This window comes from Pipistrellus hanaki (genome assembly GCF_964339955.1).
Source record: "Pipistrellus hanaki genome assembly, chromosome: 17".
Classification (NCBI taxonomy): Eukaryota; Metazoa; Chordata; class Mammalia; order Chiroptera; family Vespertilionidae; genus Pipistrellus; species Pipistrellus hanaki.
This window is the reverse complement of record NC_140519.1, coordinates 30154223-30172630: the sequence shown is the minus strand read 5'-3', so window position 1 is coordinate 30172630 and position 18408 is coordinate 30154223. Positions and strand designations below refer to the sequence as shown.

Below are 18408 nucleotides of genomic sequence, written 5' to 3'. Positions count from 1 at the left end.
TTAGCAGAAAACTTATTCTATACTTTATATAAGTTTTAGAAGGCAAATGTGTGCTCACCAGTGATATCGATAGGTTCCAAAGCAAAGGCTTCTTCCTCATTTGGAACAAGTGTTGTTTGATCAGTCATAGTTGGCATTGGTTCGACAGGATCCACTGAATCAGGACTATCAGGTCCACCACCCACTATAAAAACAAATTTGGACACAAAAGGCTTGGTTATTTAACATATACCCTACAGATGGGAAAAGAATTCCTCTGAAAAAGCTGGAAAAAAAAGAAACCCATTGGTACCAAGAAAAAAGTTTTCTAGATCCGAGAAAGTCCCTCCAAACCAAACCATGTGATTATGTCACCCTTTGAAGTCTTATCTTTGGCCAAAAAAGGGTTGGGCACAGGGTTAAACATCTAAGAGACCCAGAACTAGTGATCAATCAAAAGCACTGTTTTTAAGATTTACAAGTTTGTTCATTAAAAGCTTGAATATTTTCAGTGTGTGGTCTTTATGTTAAATATCTCTCTGGATATCATACAATCATGCCTAGGACAGTAAACATGAAATGCTTACTTGACACATTATCATCATCCATATCATCATGTGCAGGCTGTTCTGGCAACATAACCCCAGTCTCCGAAAGGGCAGGAGGATCATCAAAGATACCGCCATCGTTATTACTAATGAGTTTGTCATCTGAAATAGGGAATATAATTTAAACTTTATTAAAAAAAAATGCTAAAAGAATATTCAACCACTGGGAAAATACAATTATGTTAAAATGGATTAAACTCAATTTACATCTGTTTCTCTTCAGGATAGTGTATGCAAGTATAAAACATTTAGTATATAAAAATATTTCTCATTCCTTATATTCTCTAGTTCTTATCTCTTTAAAATATAACAACACAGGTATACACAAATAGAGCAGTTTTAAGAACTAGTAAAATTTGAACATTTACTGAGCCAATGGTCAGAATTCACACATGTATGCCTAGAGTTACTCAAGACACAGAATTAGCAATAGTTCTAACATAAAGAAATTATATTAGAATAAACACTCTGACCTACCTAATATGCCACCATCATTTCCTTCTCCAAAGTTGTCATCCTTGTATTGGTCTTCATATTCTAAATGGTTAATTTTCTCATTCAGATTGCTGGTGCTCTGCTCAGGCTCTAACAGGAGGTTAGAAGCACTAGTGCTGACTAGCATGTCATCGTCCTCAAAAGCACTGCCTTCTCGCATTATCTCACGGTCATCCATTCCAAAGTCACCTGAATAAATTTTAGTTAGTCATTAACTGAAAAAAGTAAGAAAAATGACTGATACAAAATAAAAAAGGTTATTGATTTATAATGATGATGTCACATTTGCTTATTGAAGTCTTGCTTATCTTTGATAATGTTAAAGTTTAAAACTTTAACATCTGTACTTCATAAACTGAATCTGAGGCAAGATTGGTAAATTCAAAGTTAAAATCCAAACTTAAGTTATCTTAAATATGTTAAGTAAATCTAATCAGGTATGCCTATTAGGTGGCATTAACATTCAGACAAACTTGGTTATAATAGGTTTGGGTTTTTTTTTTTTTTTTTAATATGTTATTGATTTTTCACAGAGAGCAAGGGAGCGGGATAGAGAGTTTGAAACATCGATGAGAGCGAATCATCGATCAGCTGCCTCTTGCACACCCCCTTCTGGGGATGTGCCTGCAACCAAGATACATGCCCTTGACCGGAAACGAACCCGGGACTCTTCAGTCCACAGGCTAACGCTTTATCTACTGAGCCAAACCTGTTTCGGCTGTTATAATAGGTTTTAATCAAGAATTTGGCCCTAACCGGTTTGGTTCAGTGGATAGAGCGTCAGCCTGAAGGGTCCCAGGTTCGATTCTGGTCAAGGGCATGTACCTTGGTTGCTAGCACATCCCCTGTAGGAGGTGTGCAGGAGGCAGTTGATCGATGTTTCTAACTCTCTATTCCTCTCTCTTCCTTTCTGTAAAAAATCAATAAAATATATTTAAAAAGAAAAGAATTTGGCTTGCTACAAGTTTTGAATAGTGAACTTCAATAGAATGCACAATGCAACCAACTGGTTCCAACATAGGTAGTTTAAAAGTGCTCATCACTTCAATACTGAGACTTTTCACACAAATCAATATACAGGTTTTATCATTTTGTATGGGAAGTAGGAGTAGGCAAAGAATGAATTCTAAGTTTTGTGTATAAATGGAAACAATGCTTAATATACTGGAACGAAGGCAATTTTTTTCCTAATAAAAACAGGTGAGATGAAATTTTAAGTGATTCTGTCATTGTGAATGTAATAAATGCCTGGTTTTCTTTTTTAAATTGCTAGCAGTATCAAACAAATTGTAAAATTGTAGCTAGTGACTAGTGATTTCTCCATTACCAAAATCATTTTCTTGTAGGATACTGATGTTCCCAACTTCTTCTCTCATGGTTATCTCTTCCACTCTACTCTGGTTCAGGCTGAACTGCTGGGCCACATCAATGTCACTATAAAAAATTTCAAATACACTTCAGTCAAGTCTTATCATAACATACAGTAATACATGGAGGCCAAAAATCTGAATGATTTACAAATTAAAGTTTCCTGGCATTTCTGAGACCTGTTTCTTCCTCTCACAAGTATCCTTTCATACTGTTTTAAGATATTAAATAAATTATTTTAAAAAAAACACCACAAAACTCACAAAATGTTAAACACCAGTCAGCAGTATCATTGGCCAAATTCAGAATGTAAATAGTTCAAAACACATAATTGGGTTAGTTTAATAATTAAATGGCAAGGAAAAATGAGAGATGTAGAGGGTTAAATTCTTGAGAGACTATGAGACACATCAACCAAGTAAAGTATGCAGATTGTGTACAGACCTAACTCAATAAAGCTAGAAAAAAAAAAAGGCCGTGTGTGTCAACTGGGACATCTGAACGCTGATTGGGCATACAGTAAGGAATTACGTTAAGTTTTCTAAAGTATATTAATACGGATGTTTTTAAAATTTCTTATTTCCAAAGAGATAACATATTGAGTTATTTATAGTATTTAATAAGATATGTGTTATTTGCTTTAAGATAATTCAGTGGGGACTGGAGGATGAGTTGGAAAAACACATATCAAATAAAAGTGGCATATAGATAATTAAAACTGGATAATCAGTACATGTAGTTCACAATACTGGCCTGCCTACTTTTAGCTATGCTAAGAAATTTCCATGATAAAAAATTAAAAAAAATCTATATATATGAAAGCCAAGTGACTGGAATGCCAGAATGAATGGTTGCTTTGATGCACACTGTGACCCTGATCACCTCTCTCATCCCCAATCGAGGGTGGGGTCGACTGGCCAACCGCCTACAAGCCCCCCCTCCCCCTCCAATCAGCCCAGCCCAATCAGCCCTAACGGGAGTAGGCTGAATCCCATCCATGTACAAATTTGTGCACTGGGCCTCTAGTACAAGTATAAGAGGAAACAAACAGTTAAAGCAGGTAGATAATGATAATGCCTTTCTAGCACTAATTAACTCACTAAGAAATAAAAATAGCTCAAATTTCATTAGGAGTCATAGATCATTCTAAAAAGCAGAGAAATTTGTCAAAAGATAAATGGGACTTGGTATAGAGGGTTTCTTGGTTGTCAATTGTAGTAATCAATCAGTTAGAAACTTCCAGTCACAATATGTGTCATGGTTGTGATAGCTGGATTTTGAGGACTTAAGGAGGGAAGCAGTATACTACAGTATTCTGCTATAATGGTCATCTCTGTACAACTTTCTCCTCTTAAATGTGCTGGGACAATGACCCTTTCATGCTCTTCATAGAAAGTTAACCCCTATGTTTATTAAAATAAAATACAAAAATAATACAAAAATTATGGCTGAGTATAGCTTGGCAAAACAAACCAAAACTTACTAGATGACTTTAATATATTCCCTGAAGAAAAATCATAAAGCAATAGTTCAAGTTTGCTGGTATGATGTCAAACATATACCTAGACAACTATTCTGTTTATATTAGCTCTGGCCTAATCACATGAGAATTCTCATATCTTACTTGTGTTAAAGTTGGTATCTTCTACACTACTTTTTTATAGAAGCACTTTTAGGTTATATTTAGAAATACATAAATATACTTCCATTTAGGCTACCTTATCTTTAATGAAAGAGTATATATTTTAGCTAAATGTTAATTCAATGTCAAAACATTCTCAAGGAAAACTGTTCATTTAGAAGCCAATAACATGTTTTCTTGTAGACCAAGTCAACAATTAAAAAAAAAAAAAAAAAAAAAAAAGACATACTCTAAGTCAGGCAAGGGCTGATCGAAGTCATGAAATTCTTCAGGTAAAGTAATGGCATTGTAGGCAGCTTCTCGATTTTCTTCAGGCAGGTCAACAACACCTGGAAAAGAAATGGGAAACTTCAAAGTCTGTCTACACAAGATTATCCAGGGATCCAAGAAAGGTAAAGTGGGTATAACTTCCCAAGGTTGTATTCTAGAAGGTAGATAACATATGTAAAGTACCTTATTTCTGTTTTTCTCTAATCATAAGCCATACTACTCCCTTTACAAAAAAGTCAAAGCACTATTATGCATGAAGCTAGTCTTTAAAAGAATATAGATAAGCATATAATGTATTACTGCAAACCAATCAGTCCCACAAATGTTAAGAGAAGTTGGTGTTTTAAGGAAAGTGAGATAAGATTTAAGTTTTTAAAATATTTTCCAAGCTGTCTGTAATAAATATACATTGCTTTCAAGACAAAAATAAAACAAAAAAATCAAGTTATTTAAACAAAATGCCCTTATTAAGCTATGTGTTAGAAATCATCCAAGTATCACAGCCTCTGCCCTAAATATTTACTTTTCAAATAAAATCTCAGATCTTAAACATTTCACTATTCATACAGTAAAGTAAATTCAAGTACCAGAACATAATCTTAGTAGAAAATACCGTAGAAGGCATCTCTTTCATACATTCAGATTACTTTAATTAGAATAACATTTCACCAATGTTTTAAAAATTATTTGGGAAAAATTAAAATCCTCAACTTCCTTTTCTGAGCCCTGTATGTAAATAAATAAATGAACAAATAAACACATGGTTTTCAACGGTTTAACCTCTGATGACTGTGTCTGCAAAGGGGCTAAAAGAAGGAGGCAGCTCCAAGGGAAGAACAAAGGGGTGATTGTCATAATCACATGGTAGAAAAGTAAAGTGGGTTTCCTCTCTCAAACCAGTCTCTCCCAGCCTTGCTGTACTGGGAAGAGCCCTTTGTGTTGTTGTTTTTTTGTTGTTGTTTGTTTGTTTTTTAATTTTTCTAAATATATTTTATTGATTTTGTACAGAGAGGAAGAGAGAGGGATAGGGAGTTAGGAACATTGATGAGAGAGAGTCATCGATCAGCTGCCTCTTGCACACCTCCTACTGGAGATATGCCCGCAACCAAGGTACATGCCCTTGACAGGAATCGAACCTGGGACCTTTCAGTCCCCAAGCCGACGCTCTATCCATTGAGCCAAACCGGTTTTGGCAGGAAAGAGCCCTTTGTGTTGAAATCAAAATAAAACAGGACATGCTGAGATAGAAAGTTGTTTTTTGTTTGTTTGTTTTTAGCATTTTTTCACACCAAACATGAGAAAATCCATTATTTAAAAATAAAAAAAGTCAACAATACCTGGCCGAAAAGCCATCTTTATCTTAATGAATGCTTCATTACAGTCTGCAAGGAGATATTTGGCTTTTCTGTGATAGATTCGAACTACTCCCAGTAAGAGATGTCCTGATGTTCGGAGTGCCATCTTCACCTGTTAATAAAACATGCAGTTTTAACTTTATATTTATCGTTTGAAGTTACCTCAATCATCTCTATTTTACTTTTCACTGCTTTTACCTGTAAATTCCCCAAGTATCCCACAGGACAGACTGGCAGTAATTCATGAATTTAACAGACATGAGGACAGCTATGAAGCAGGCATTAAGTTACGGTGTTCCACGGATTGTTGCCATGAGCACATTAAGGAGCATGTGGTTCTTTTGACTGCCAATCCAGACCCATTGCACTGAACTGATTTTGTTTGGTAGGTAAAGGTCCCCAGCCTTGAAGGATGATTGTTCCATTCTTCTCTGCTAATGCCTGCTCTTGCATTAGCAACCCAGTCCAGCCAGATTAATAAGTATGGAGTATCTATATCAGAGATATTCTAAGAAAGATTCTCCCATTATGCTAGACGTCCCTCTCTTTCTCCCTTTCCTGCATTAATTTAAATAGGTAGGATTTGGAGCTGCTTGCCGTCACCCTGTACTTGCGAGGCCAAAAGTATGAGGATACGAAGCCAACTAACTCAGAATAAATCCTTGGATAACATCATTGAACTGCTGAACCTTCCTATTTCTAAACTTCTAATTAAGTAAGACTGTTCATTTTCTTATTGTTTAAGCCATTTTTCACTGTATTTTTTTTTTTTAGTACCTGACTGGCAAGCATACTGATAAAGGATAATGGTACCTATTTTTTATTTCACACTCCTCAGCCTTTTTTTTAAGGTAGATCTTGATCAATGGTTACGTGGGATGAGGTGCAGTGATTGGGAAAGAATGAGAGAAGTAAACACCCAATGTAAATGGATTCAAAATTCCTCTAGTTATACTAAAAAATTTTTTTGAGGGAATGAGACAACATGAATTCAAACTTCCCATATCATTTTCACAATCATATCATAAAACCTTAGCAAATTCTAAGGTTGCAAAGAATGCTAATCAACATTTGCTTAAATTATAATAAGGCAGTTTTTACTTTATCTCTATATTTTTTATCATTCATTTGAAGTTACCTCATAAAGCGTGATTTATTAATATGTTTCTATTGATTCCAGAGAGGAAGGGAAAGGGAGACATGGACACATCAATGATGAGAAAGAATCATCAATTGGCTGCCTCCTGCACCCCCCCCCCCCCCCCGGGATTGAGCCCACAACCCGAGCATGTGCCCCTGACCGGAAGAGTTGAACCTGGGACACTTCACTCTGTAGGTTAGGGGTGTCGAACTCAATCAGAGAAGGGGCCAAAATCTAAAATCCAGCCTAAATTGCGGGCCGAATGGTTTACTGAACAGTCATAAACTGACAACGTCATAAACTGACAGCGGAGTGCAGTGATGACAGCGCGGTGCGGGCCACATTGCAAGGCCTGGAGGGGTGGATTTGGCCCGCGGGCCTTGTGTTTGACACATGTGCTGTAGGTCAACACTCTTCCCACACCAGCAAGGGCTAAAACATGTTATTATTTTGAAGTTATATATACCTTCTTTATAGGATCTAGAAAATTATATTTATAATGACTTGCATGCTATTTACAGCCACTTGACACGAGTTACAGCAAAAATTATGAAGTTTACTGCTATAAATTCTTAGGTGTCTAAAATTATAATAAATATGATAAAAATCCAGGGAAGTAGAAATACTTTATAATGTGGGCTGAGAAAATTTAAAATTAATATTGACTGCACCTTCACCTAAAGAAAGGAAGTCAGAAAAAAAACCAAAACCTTTGCTTGCCATTATCTTGTCCAGAATTAAGAACGTTTACAAGTGGTGTTTGGATAAAGGCTTTCTTTTTGGATAGTTTGAATGGTTCAGAGTTTAGCTGCTAGCTCATGGTGAGTACAGGTATAACAAAGAACACGGGCTATATCTATATGCGGGGAAATCTCTGCAGAAGTTGCCAGTGGCTGTTCCAACCCAGGGAAGGCAGGTGCAACTGAGCCATATGTCTGACACTTGCTCTAAGTAACCAGCAGTTTCAATTACACACCAAGAGTGAACATTAAAAACTCTGAGACCACCACTTTACCCTGGGAAATATCTTTATATTCTATCACAATAAAGCAAAATCAATCAAATAAAAATCCAATTAAAAGTAGTTCTTAAAAGTGGGTTCATTCTTTCACATATACTCTGAAATCTTTTAAAATTATTCTCGAACCTTATGTATGCCTTTCTATTTTGGCTGTTGGTGCATACTATTTGTAGTGTCCCTAACGTGGTAAAAAGCACTCTGCACATATTATAAAAAAATTTATTGTCCTTTTAAGCCAAATATTTGAAGATTTTCCAGGGATCTAAGAAAAGTAAAGTGGGTATAACTTCCCAAGGTTATATTCTAGAAGGTAGATAACATATATAAAGTACCTTGAAACACAGTACTTTTGTTTTTCTATAATCATAAGCCATACTACTCCCTTTACAAAAAGTCAAAGCATGCTGTCTCATGCCCTCAATATTTGCTTATGCATATTACCCACAAATATCAATTTAAAGAAAAAGAGCTAAATTTCTCCTTTTCCATAAATTTACCTTAGTAAAGCATACCTATAAAAAAGTAAAAATCATACTCCCATACAATTTGACTGGCAAATGTGAACTGGTACAATCTCCACAAAGAACAAATTGTTAATGACTATCAGAAATCTAAAATGTAAGTTTATCACCTGGCCTTTCAATTACATTCCTAAACATTAATCTTAAGGAAAGACTTTCAGAGTGAACAAAGATTTAGGAAGCAATTAAATTGTTTCTTAAAAAGAGAAAAATAAAGATAACCTATAATTCTACCACCTAGAGAAATCTTTACTAGGATTTTGGTATGCCTTCTAGGCTTTTATGTATGTATATACTCATCATTTTCTGCTTTAAAATTCTTTAAAAAATATATACTTTTATTAATTTCAGAGAGGAAAGGAGAGGGAGAAAGAAACAGCAATGATGAGAGAGAATGTCCCCCATGGGAAATTGAACCCACAACCCAGGCATGTGCTCTGACTGGGGATAAAACCATGACCTCCTAGTTCATAGGTTGATGCTCAACCACTGAGCCTCGCCAACTGGGCAACGTGATCATAATTTTTAATGGCTGCACTGCATTAAGATCAGAGGAATTAAAATTCAAAAGTTCAGAAAGAAACATGGATAATTTAAAAAGATTAATAAAATAAGTCAAATACAATCAAAACAATGAATTATAAGCCCATAATTCTTTATGTGGAATCTTAGGGGCCAGATGTGTTTTGGAATTCAGAGCTTCTGAATATTATAAAGGTAAAGGCAGTGCATATGGTGCACACCAAAACATCCCAGGAGCATAGAGCAGCCTGCCACAATCATACAAGTTGGTATTTCTATAGTGAATTTATGAATATTAAAATTACCTTACTTCAATTTTGGTCAAGTCTGTTTCTGTTTTTCAGTATTTAAGTTCTGTGGATGGAGACTATGACACTGCAATACAATCATTAAAATGATAGTAGAGCTAGGAACACAGCTTTTCCTGAATGCAGTCTTGTTACAAAATATATTAATATGTGCAGTATTTGTTTACATGCATAAAAATGGAGAAAGATTATGTGTAAAATACATGCACAAGCGAAAGTCTAGACGTCAAAATACTAATGGTTTCTCTAGGTGGTAGGACTATTAGGTTACATATTCTCCTCTGTCACGTTTTCATTCTAATAAAGTTTTGAAGTTAGTATTGTCTTGGATATAACATGAGAGAAATGCATTTAAAGCCAATAAATTCTACTAGCTATAACTGTAAAACTAGCAAAAAATTCCACACGAAGGGAGACACTTTAAAATTTACTCTAATTGCAAATACAAACTCTCACTTTCCTCATCTAAAACATACATTTTCCCACACAACTTTTCTGAACAAGTCCCTGCAACATCCACAATTTAATCCTCTGAGAATACCTCACACTTATTTATTTAACACATTATGCCAGCATGTCCAAACTGCCAATTCTGAGAAGCTCCCAATGCTGGTCCAGACAGCTGTGATTTGGAATGTTTTCACAACAGGATAATCAGTGCATGTATGTATAAATATAAGAAATAAGAAAGGACCTTTAGAACACAGATATTATTATAGAAAATATGTACATAAAATATTTAAGGACTTCCCTTAGTTCAAGACTATTCTTCGTACATTTTAAACATCTTTCCTTTTTATGTTTTTATTGATTTCAGAGAGAGGAAGTGAAAGGGAAAGATAGAAACATCAATAATGAAAGACAATTATCAATTGGCTGTCTCCTGCACACTACCTACTGGGGATCAAGCCTGCAACCTGGGCATAAGCCATGACCAGGAATTGAACTGTGACCTCCTGGTTCATGGGTCAAGGCACAACCATTGAGCAACACCAGCCGGGAATCCTTTGTACACTTTTGAAGTCAACATGTTTATACGTCAGTGAAATGCTAATGGTGAACTGTATCGCTTGTGTTTTAAAGGTCCTTTTTGGCAACACTAAAACCTCATATTACTCTAAGTCAGTGTAAACGACTAATGAGTTTGCCTACCACTGTGCTAGTGGATAAAACAGATCCGCCCTTGCAACCTTTTCTAAGTAATGGGTTCTTTATTTTGAATATTTTGTAAATTCTTCAATGAGGAGCACCCATGCATATAATTTAGTATAAAAACTTCTAGAAAGCCAAATACAAAATATTAGGGTACTGCCTGACTATAGGCAAATAAAAATATCTGCATGAGAATATCAAAATGGAACTCTGGATAATCTATGGATTCTCTTTGACTCCAATATACACAGATGCCTTATTCTATTTTACACATCAATGATCAACAAAAGGAATAAAAATATCAACATCACACATACCTTAGGTGAGATGATACTCTCCACGCTGCTTTCTAAATTACACTCAAACACATGGGCTTTGGTTAGCTTCTTATCCCAATGGGCCGCTAGCCAAATTTTGGCCAGAGGCCCTCTTTTACTGAGGACAAAATGTGCGTAAAACATTGTTCCGGTTGACTATGAAACAGGAGAAAATCTGAAAAGGAAAAAAAGTGCATATAAATACCCTAAAGAATTGAAATGCTTATCACGACATATAAGAAGTCTAAAGATAAAAGTTTATTTTTTTAGTATGAGAACTTCACAGTATTGAATTTAGAATGCATCAAACATACACACACACAGCACAACCTAGTGCTTTACTTTAAGAGGGTAGAAAAAGACACCCAAATAATAAAGCTGAAAGGGACAGAAGAGTCAAATTACACGCATGCCCTGCTGTCATCTTAAAGGTGCTGCTTTCTTTTGAAGTGAAACTGTCATCAGAAAACTGTCATTTTTGAAGTTCCTTCAAAAGTGATAACTCCATTCCTATTTTGATTATTGACTGTGGAGAATTTGCTTCTGACCAAAAACTGGAAAACTTTTTCTTCACGGCAAGAAAAAGAATGTCCAAGGAGAAAAACACTCAGGCACAAGTATTAATCACTGGAGATTTTCATTGTTGGAACCCCATTAAAAAACTGAGATTCTCAGCTTTATACAATAATTTGTATCTCACAATGAGCACTGTGCTAAGCATTTTATATTCCACCAAACCAAGACAAATAGGTTGGCCCTCTGGTGAGTAGTTTAGAACAAATGAAGCTTAAAAAGGTAAAGTATTATATCTATAGTTTTCTAAACTCAAGAACTTTGAAATAGTCTATGTTATTCACATTTATTTCTTTCAGCAAGCTAATGTATTAATATAAAAGAGAAAAAGGTAGCCCGAATATTCCAGCTTGGAGTGTATCAACTGTGTAAATCGATATTTCCCTTATATTATCTATTTCCCCCCATTCAGTGATTTATAAAAGACTATTTGCCAAATGAATTTTTACCTTTTTCTAAAATGTCCACAAACAGAATAAGAAACATAAGTGGTACTTTTGCAGAAATAAACTTAAGCACAATCACAACGCATGAAAAGTACTTCAAAACCAGGACACTGACATTGGCACAGCGTGTGCAATACTTCCTTGCCACATGTGTGGATTTATGTAACCATCACCTAAGCATAAGATACGAAGTTATTTCATCATCACAGAGCTCTCTCTGACACTATCCCTTGCCATCCCATTCCTTGCTTGGTGCCGTTCCTAAGCCCTGACAACCACCATTCTCTTTTTCAACATTTTGAAAATGTTGCAGAAATTGCATAGTATATGACTTTTTGAATGGCCATTAGTATGTTCCTTTTTATTGCTGAGTAGCATTCCATGGGATGGATATACTACAACTTATTTAGCAATTCATCACTTGAAGGACTTTTTGGTTGTCTCGTTTTCAGCTATTGCAAGTAAAAGTGCTATAAATATTTGTGTATCTAGACCAGGGGTCCTCAAACTTTTTAAAGTGGGGGCCAGATCACGGTCCCTCAGAGAGCTGGAGGACCGGACTATATGAACTACTAATTCCTACTATAACACCTTGGCTGCGCTCACTGCCCAAAAAACCTGGCGGGCAGGATCAGACTCCCCTGGGGGCTGCATGTGGCCCGCGGGCCGTAGTTTGAAGACCCCTGATCTAGACCCTTTGTGAGCATAAGTTTTCATTTCTGAGACAAGTGTCCTGAAGTGTGATTTCTGTCTAGCATGGGTAAGTGTATGTCTATTTTTTAAAGAAACTTCAATACAACTCCTGGCAAAATCTTACTGATATTTTTGTTATTGGAACTGATAAAGATTTTTTTTCTAAAATTATATGGAAAGGCAAAGGAACTAGAATAGCTAAAATTATTTTGAAAAAGAAGTATACCCAATTTCAAGACTTATTATATAGTCAACATTACAAGGGAGAGACAGATTAATGGAATAGAACAGAGAATCCAGAAATAGATCCATAAAAACAAGCCCAACTGATTTTTCACAAAGCAGAAGCAATTCAGAGGAGGAAGAATAGTCTTTGCAACAAATGCTGCTTGAGTGATTGAATATCGTCCACAGGCAATCTCCCCCCCCCACCCCCACCCCCCCCCCCCGTTACCCCTCAAAAAACCTTGACCCAAACCTCATATTATGTAACAATTTAAAACAAACCACACTTATACAAAACTATAAATTAAAAAAAATACTATAGGGGAAATCTTCGGTACCTAAAACTTGGCTAAGATTTTTTTTAGATGACACCAAAAACATCCCATTAAAAGAAAAAAAAATCTGATAATCAGTTTTTAATCAAATAAAAAATTTTGCTCTACAAAGGAGTTCACTAATGATGCAAAAATAAGATATAGTGAGAAAAATGTATTTGCAAACCCCATATAGGACAGGGACCAGTATCTAGAATATACAAAAACCTCTCAAAACCAGATTTTAAAAAATCTAATTAGAAAATGAACAAAAGAAATTTCACAGAAGAGGATATACTGTTGGCAAATAAGAACAAGAAAAGATCCTCAACACCAATATTAATTAGATTTCTCTGCACACCTATTACAAAGCAAAAATAAAAGTTAATGTTAACACCAGTGCTGATGAGGATATAGAGAAGAACCTCTTGTTCACTGCTAGTGTAAAATTTCTTTTGAATTAGCTTAAAAAAGATCCAGAGTAAGTTAACTAATTTTCTTGTTTTTACAAAGACACTAAATTTTAAAATAACTTTGCTTACTGTACTTCCAATGAAAAATTGCACCCATTCTTTCCAATGACTTACAGAAAATACACATTAGTTAAATGCTTCACAGGCAAGAGATTTCATGCTTATCAACCATGTTTGGGAGAGTGGAGGTGCAAGCGTAATTTACTACAATAGTAGTCAGATTTGCCTCATCTCCATTTTCCATCATAGCAAAGGGTTCTGAAATTCTCCTTTGAACAGATGCTCTCAGGGGATCATTAATTCACCCTTGGAAATTTTTCTCAAAAGAAAAAAGTAAAACAGGTTTCATCAATTGCCTATGTTGTGAACTCTATTTCAAACGTAGTTAAGAAAATAACTAAGGAATAAGAATTCAGATCAAACACTCTAAGGTAGAAGCACTAATACCTTAATAACACTCCTAGGTAGAAGCACTAATAATACATTTTTCAATTGATTCTAAAAAATAAATTTAAGTCTCGTGTGAAATGGCAGAAAATTGATATTTTAGAACACATTTAGGAATGCAAAAACAAACAACAACAACAAAACCCCCCCCAGCATTTTCTAAAAGATCTTTTCAAAAAGCCAAATCAAATTACAGGTCATGTATCTACAATGTTGTTACAATATTTCATTCATCTGTTAGAAGCAAGGCGTCAGGACTGTGGTTTGTATAAATTCATATGGCCTCTCTGAAAGGCAATTTGGTGTATGTTATACCCCACTTGGCAATTTGTCATAATCAAAGACAGCTTGCTATGTTGCAAATTAATGCTTCTACTTGAAGCCTTAAAGTTTGTTAGCACAAAAATTAAGCTCCTATACAGCATTTTGTAGCAATCCAATATGGCAGGGTGTTCTTAGGAATAGTCACTATCATACAAGTCTCATGTTCACTACACATGACAGTTGTGCTCCAAATAAAAACTCTTAATATTTGGCTCCTAGAATACTGCCTGCCGAATGACAACTAAATATATGCTTAATGAATAAGGAAATGAGATACACCAAATGATCTAACAGTTGACATATGTAAATAATTCTGGAGATTTCAGAAATTAAAACTACTGGCACTACTCAACAGGTGTCAGTAGTTCATGGCCAGCACTTCAGCTGCTAGTTAGAGTACCAAGCCTAAAATGTCCCAGCTATGCAGAGGCAGAGATTCCTAAATAGATGCTTTCTTGCCATGGGATTTTTTTTGGGGAGTGGAGTGGGGGAGTGAGTGGGAGGGTGAAGGTGAGTAACTAAAGCAGAGTGCAGCTAAAGTTATTTTGGGAAACAATTAGTAAGAGGAAAGCACCCTAATAAGTAAAGGAAGCCTGAGGTATGTGGTGGATCAACTATTGGCTTATATCTAAAAAAGGAGAAAGTGTAATCATTGTTGCCTTTTAAACCATTTCCCCCTTAATAATACCAAACTTTAGCCAATCTTAAACCAAAAAGTTGATTAATCTCTGCAAGTTTTGAAGATGGAAGAGTCTAAATTTTTCTAATCCTCTTAGCAGAAAGCCAACATCCCAGAGCTTATTATAAATAATTCAGAAACTTATTTCTCAAATTCTTTATAAAGCAGCAAACAACATTTTTCAATTGATCCTAAAAAATAAATTTAAGTCTGGTGTGAAACAGCAGAAAGATCGATAGTGTAGAACACATTCAGGAATGCAAGTAACCCAGCGTTTTTTAAAAGATCTTTTCAAAAAGCCAAAGTCAAATTACTGGTCATGTATCTACAAGGATGTTAAAATATTTCATTCATCTGTTAGAAGCAAGGCATCAGGACGGTGGTTTGTATAAATTCATATGGCCTCTCTGAAAGGCAATTTGGCAACATCTTATTCAAACACTCATACTTTCTAATCAGAAATTGTACTGCCAGCAATAGCGCCAAAGATAAACATCGAGATGCGTAACATTAATAACGAATTTTTCAAATTTTAGTAAAGCTCTAAGTATTTTATGTATCCTCTTTACAACAACCCTATAAAATAAATTGATACTGGCCCATTTTGCAGTCCATAAAACAAAGAAAAGGAGATGAAACTAAGTAATGTGCCAAAGGTCACTAGTTTAAGGTAAGCAGGACTTGAACTTCAGAACCCACATCTCTAACTGTAACATTATGTTGCCTTGCCAGCATGACTTTTAACAGCAAAAGATTACAAATACAGTAACCTGCCTGGGCAGTAATAACAGACTTCTAACAAATGAATACAGCCTTAAATAATGATAATGCATGTATTAAAAAGAGGGCTCTCTATGTAAATTACCTGCACTTGCATAAACAGGACATATCTGTTGTGCAAATTAAAGTGATGACACTGGTCACCTCTGGAAAGTGGGTCTGCTGGGAAATCGAGGCCGACCCTTCCGGACTATATTTAAACCTTGGAACATACACATACATCGCCTTTTCAAAGTAAAATTACATTGGGAGTCAAGACCACTCCATTAACTAGCGAGGTAAGCTGCTTATCTGTGTAGTTCACTTTCCTTAACTATAAAAACCTGGAAGGTTGACATTTAGTGTTTACCACCTGTGGAAAATATCCATACCTAGGATAAGAATGGAACTATCTCTGTGGGGTGTAGGAGAGGCTAGAGGAGTGTTTCAGGTATTTAGACAGAAGGTATTTCCAATCTGCACACTACAGAGCATTCTTTGAGCAAGAGTTTTACAATCCGTTCTCGGTTCAAATTCAGCTCACTCCTTAGTTGTTTTATAATGGTTAGAATCTCAGCTTTCTCATCTATAAAATGGGGAACATATTTACAAAACTGGATTATGAGCATACCTAAGCTCCGTCAATGAAAATAATTTTTAAAAAAATCACACATGATCATGCCTAACAATTTTGACATTACATTTAAACAAAATATGTACTTCTCAGAAATTAGATGTTTCTCTTTTGTACCAAACTACAAAGATAAAATTTCTCATAAGTAGGAATTTACCAGGAAAGAAATTCTCAACTTTAAGAATACTTTAAACATATATACCACTCTAAGTGGAGAACGTAATTCGAGAGTATGTGAATGCGTTGCCTTTATAAACACACACACACACACACACACACACACACACACAGGCAAATAATGGTCAGACTCTCCCAACGTAATTAATTCTGACTTGTGTACAAGAAAAAGAAACAAAAAACAGTTATGCATTTACTGTCATCTCCGCTATCTACAACTGTTAAGTAAATCAATCAATGGATATGGCGCATGCCTCATCAATGTCTCGCTTCAGAAACAATTGTTGGTTGCCTCCAACACTAAACAAAGAAACTTAATGACTCTAACCACTCAGGAAAGCTTCTCCAACCTACCACCAAAATCCCGCCGACTCCCACAGCTCACTGCCACTTACATTCATTAAAAACAAAACACACCACAGGAACATGGTCCCGTTCCATCCGCTCCGCCCCGAATTGAGTACTTATTTCAAACCGTGTAACGCGAGCAAAATACTAGCTTTCGCTTGCAAAGAGAAGCCGACACACACACAACCCTTGAGCAGAAACCCTTAAAAACGCAAGCGCGTTTCTGCACGCTGAAGGCAGCCTAAGGAACCCTAAGGTGGCCAGACGGCCAGACAGACCCTCCAGCATCTCCCCCTTCCCAAGTGGAAGGCCCCCGAGCCTGGCAGCACAACCCGACAGGGTCCCAGCATCACACACACTCGCAAAGCCCTTCTCCGCCGGGAGAATGACAGCAGGCATTGGTCAGAGGCACACGCCTCCCCAGGGCGTCTCTACCCCGCTCCGCAGCCTCCATCACCAGAGGAGTCGGAGGGAAGGGGAGGAGGGGGAAGGAGAGGACCAATTCGGCCGAGTTCCTAGCTCGCGTTTTCTATGGGTCTGCCCAGCACTAACTTCCCAGCGCTACATTTTTCGTGTAAAAAAAAAAAGGGGGGGGGGGAGCAGCTGCAGCCTCCCGCCGGTCTCCGACCCCCGGAGCCCAGCTCGCCGCCCCTCGGCGCTGACACCGCGGCCGCCGGGCCCGCCGCGCCGCCCGGGCCCCGCCAGCCATCTTCCCCCGAGGAGGAGGCGGCGGCCCGGCGCCCAGAGCGCGCTCGTTCAAACTCTCCTCCCTCCGCGCCTCTAGGCTTCCTCGGGGCGATGCCGCTCCCCACGGAGCCCGCGGAGGAAGGGCTCTGGGGGTCCGGGAACGGACCGGAACTGCTTGTTGCCCACGGCCGACGACGCGGGCCTGGGCCGTGCGGGTCCCAGTCCGGGGCGGGCCGGAGCGCAGGGGCCTGGGCGGGCGGGCGGCGCCGCCGCTCGGGGGCTCCCTGGGCGGCTGCCCGGCCTGCATCCCGCGGCGCGGCGAGTGCCGCCTTCTCCCAACTCCCCCCCCCCCCCCCAACCAGGGTCCAGCTCCCCAACCGCGAGACGGCGGCGAAGGGGTGGGGGGAGGGAGCGGGAGGGGAAGAAGGGGTCGGCGAGGACCTTACCTTGCTTTCCGCCGGGAGTCGGGCGGGCTGGGTGGCCTGGGGAGGGGAAAAGGGTCGGGGAAGGGGTGGGGAAAGGGGGGCGCCCCTGTGAGGTCGAGCTTCGCAGCAGCCCCCGCCGCCCCGCAGCCGCCGCCTCCTTTCCGATTCACTCAAACAAACAAGATGGCTGCCGTTACGCCGCGGCTCTTCCTGCCGCCCAAATTCTCGGTTCAAATCGGCAGGATGTTTACGGTCAAAAAGGGTTCCTGTGCGCCTGCGCGGCTTACGTCACGCCCCGACGGAGCGACGCAGGCGCAATGGCCGTTTCCTTTTCTTTCGACCCCGCCTCCCAGCGGTGCGGCCTCCGACTGGGCATGCGCAGAGGTGATTGAGTCTCTGGCTAGTCAGAGGGTCCCGGAGGGTGGGCTGCGCTGGGAAGCGGCGCACGCGCAATTCCTTGCAAAATAAAGTCATTAATTGGCTTGGCTTTATTCTTGCGGTTGTT

The 18408-nt window shown here is 38.1% G+C and overlaps 1 protein-coding gene across 1 annotated transcript in view; it reads right to left on the bottom strand.

Annotated features, from left to right (window-relative positions):
* RAD21 (RAD21 cohesin complex component) overlaps nt 1-18135 on the bottom strand; it is a 28147-nt gene extending 10012 nt beyond the window's left edge. The window contains exons 1-8 of the mRNA XM_084864989.1: nt 17925-18135; nt 10700-10874; nt 5700-5829; nt 4322-4421; nt 2410-2516; nt 1065-1271; nt 567-689; nt 59-184 (exon numbers count right to left, since the gene is read on the bottom strand). Of these exons, the coding sequence (XP_084721115.1) occupies nt 59-184; nt 567-689; nt 1065-1271; nt 2410-2516; nt 4322-4421; nt 5700-5829; nt 10700-10843 (937 nt within the window). The 5' untranslated portion in view covers nt 10844-10874; nt 17925-18135. The remainder of the gene's footprint in view (nt 1-58; nt 185-566; nt 690-1064; nt 1272-2409; nt 2517-4321; nt 4422-5699; nt 5830-10699; nt 10875-17924) is intronic.
* Nucleotides 18136-18408: the final 273 nt, after the last annotated feature.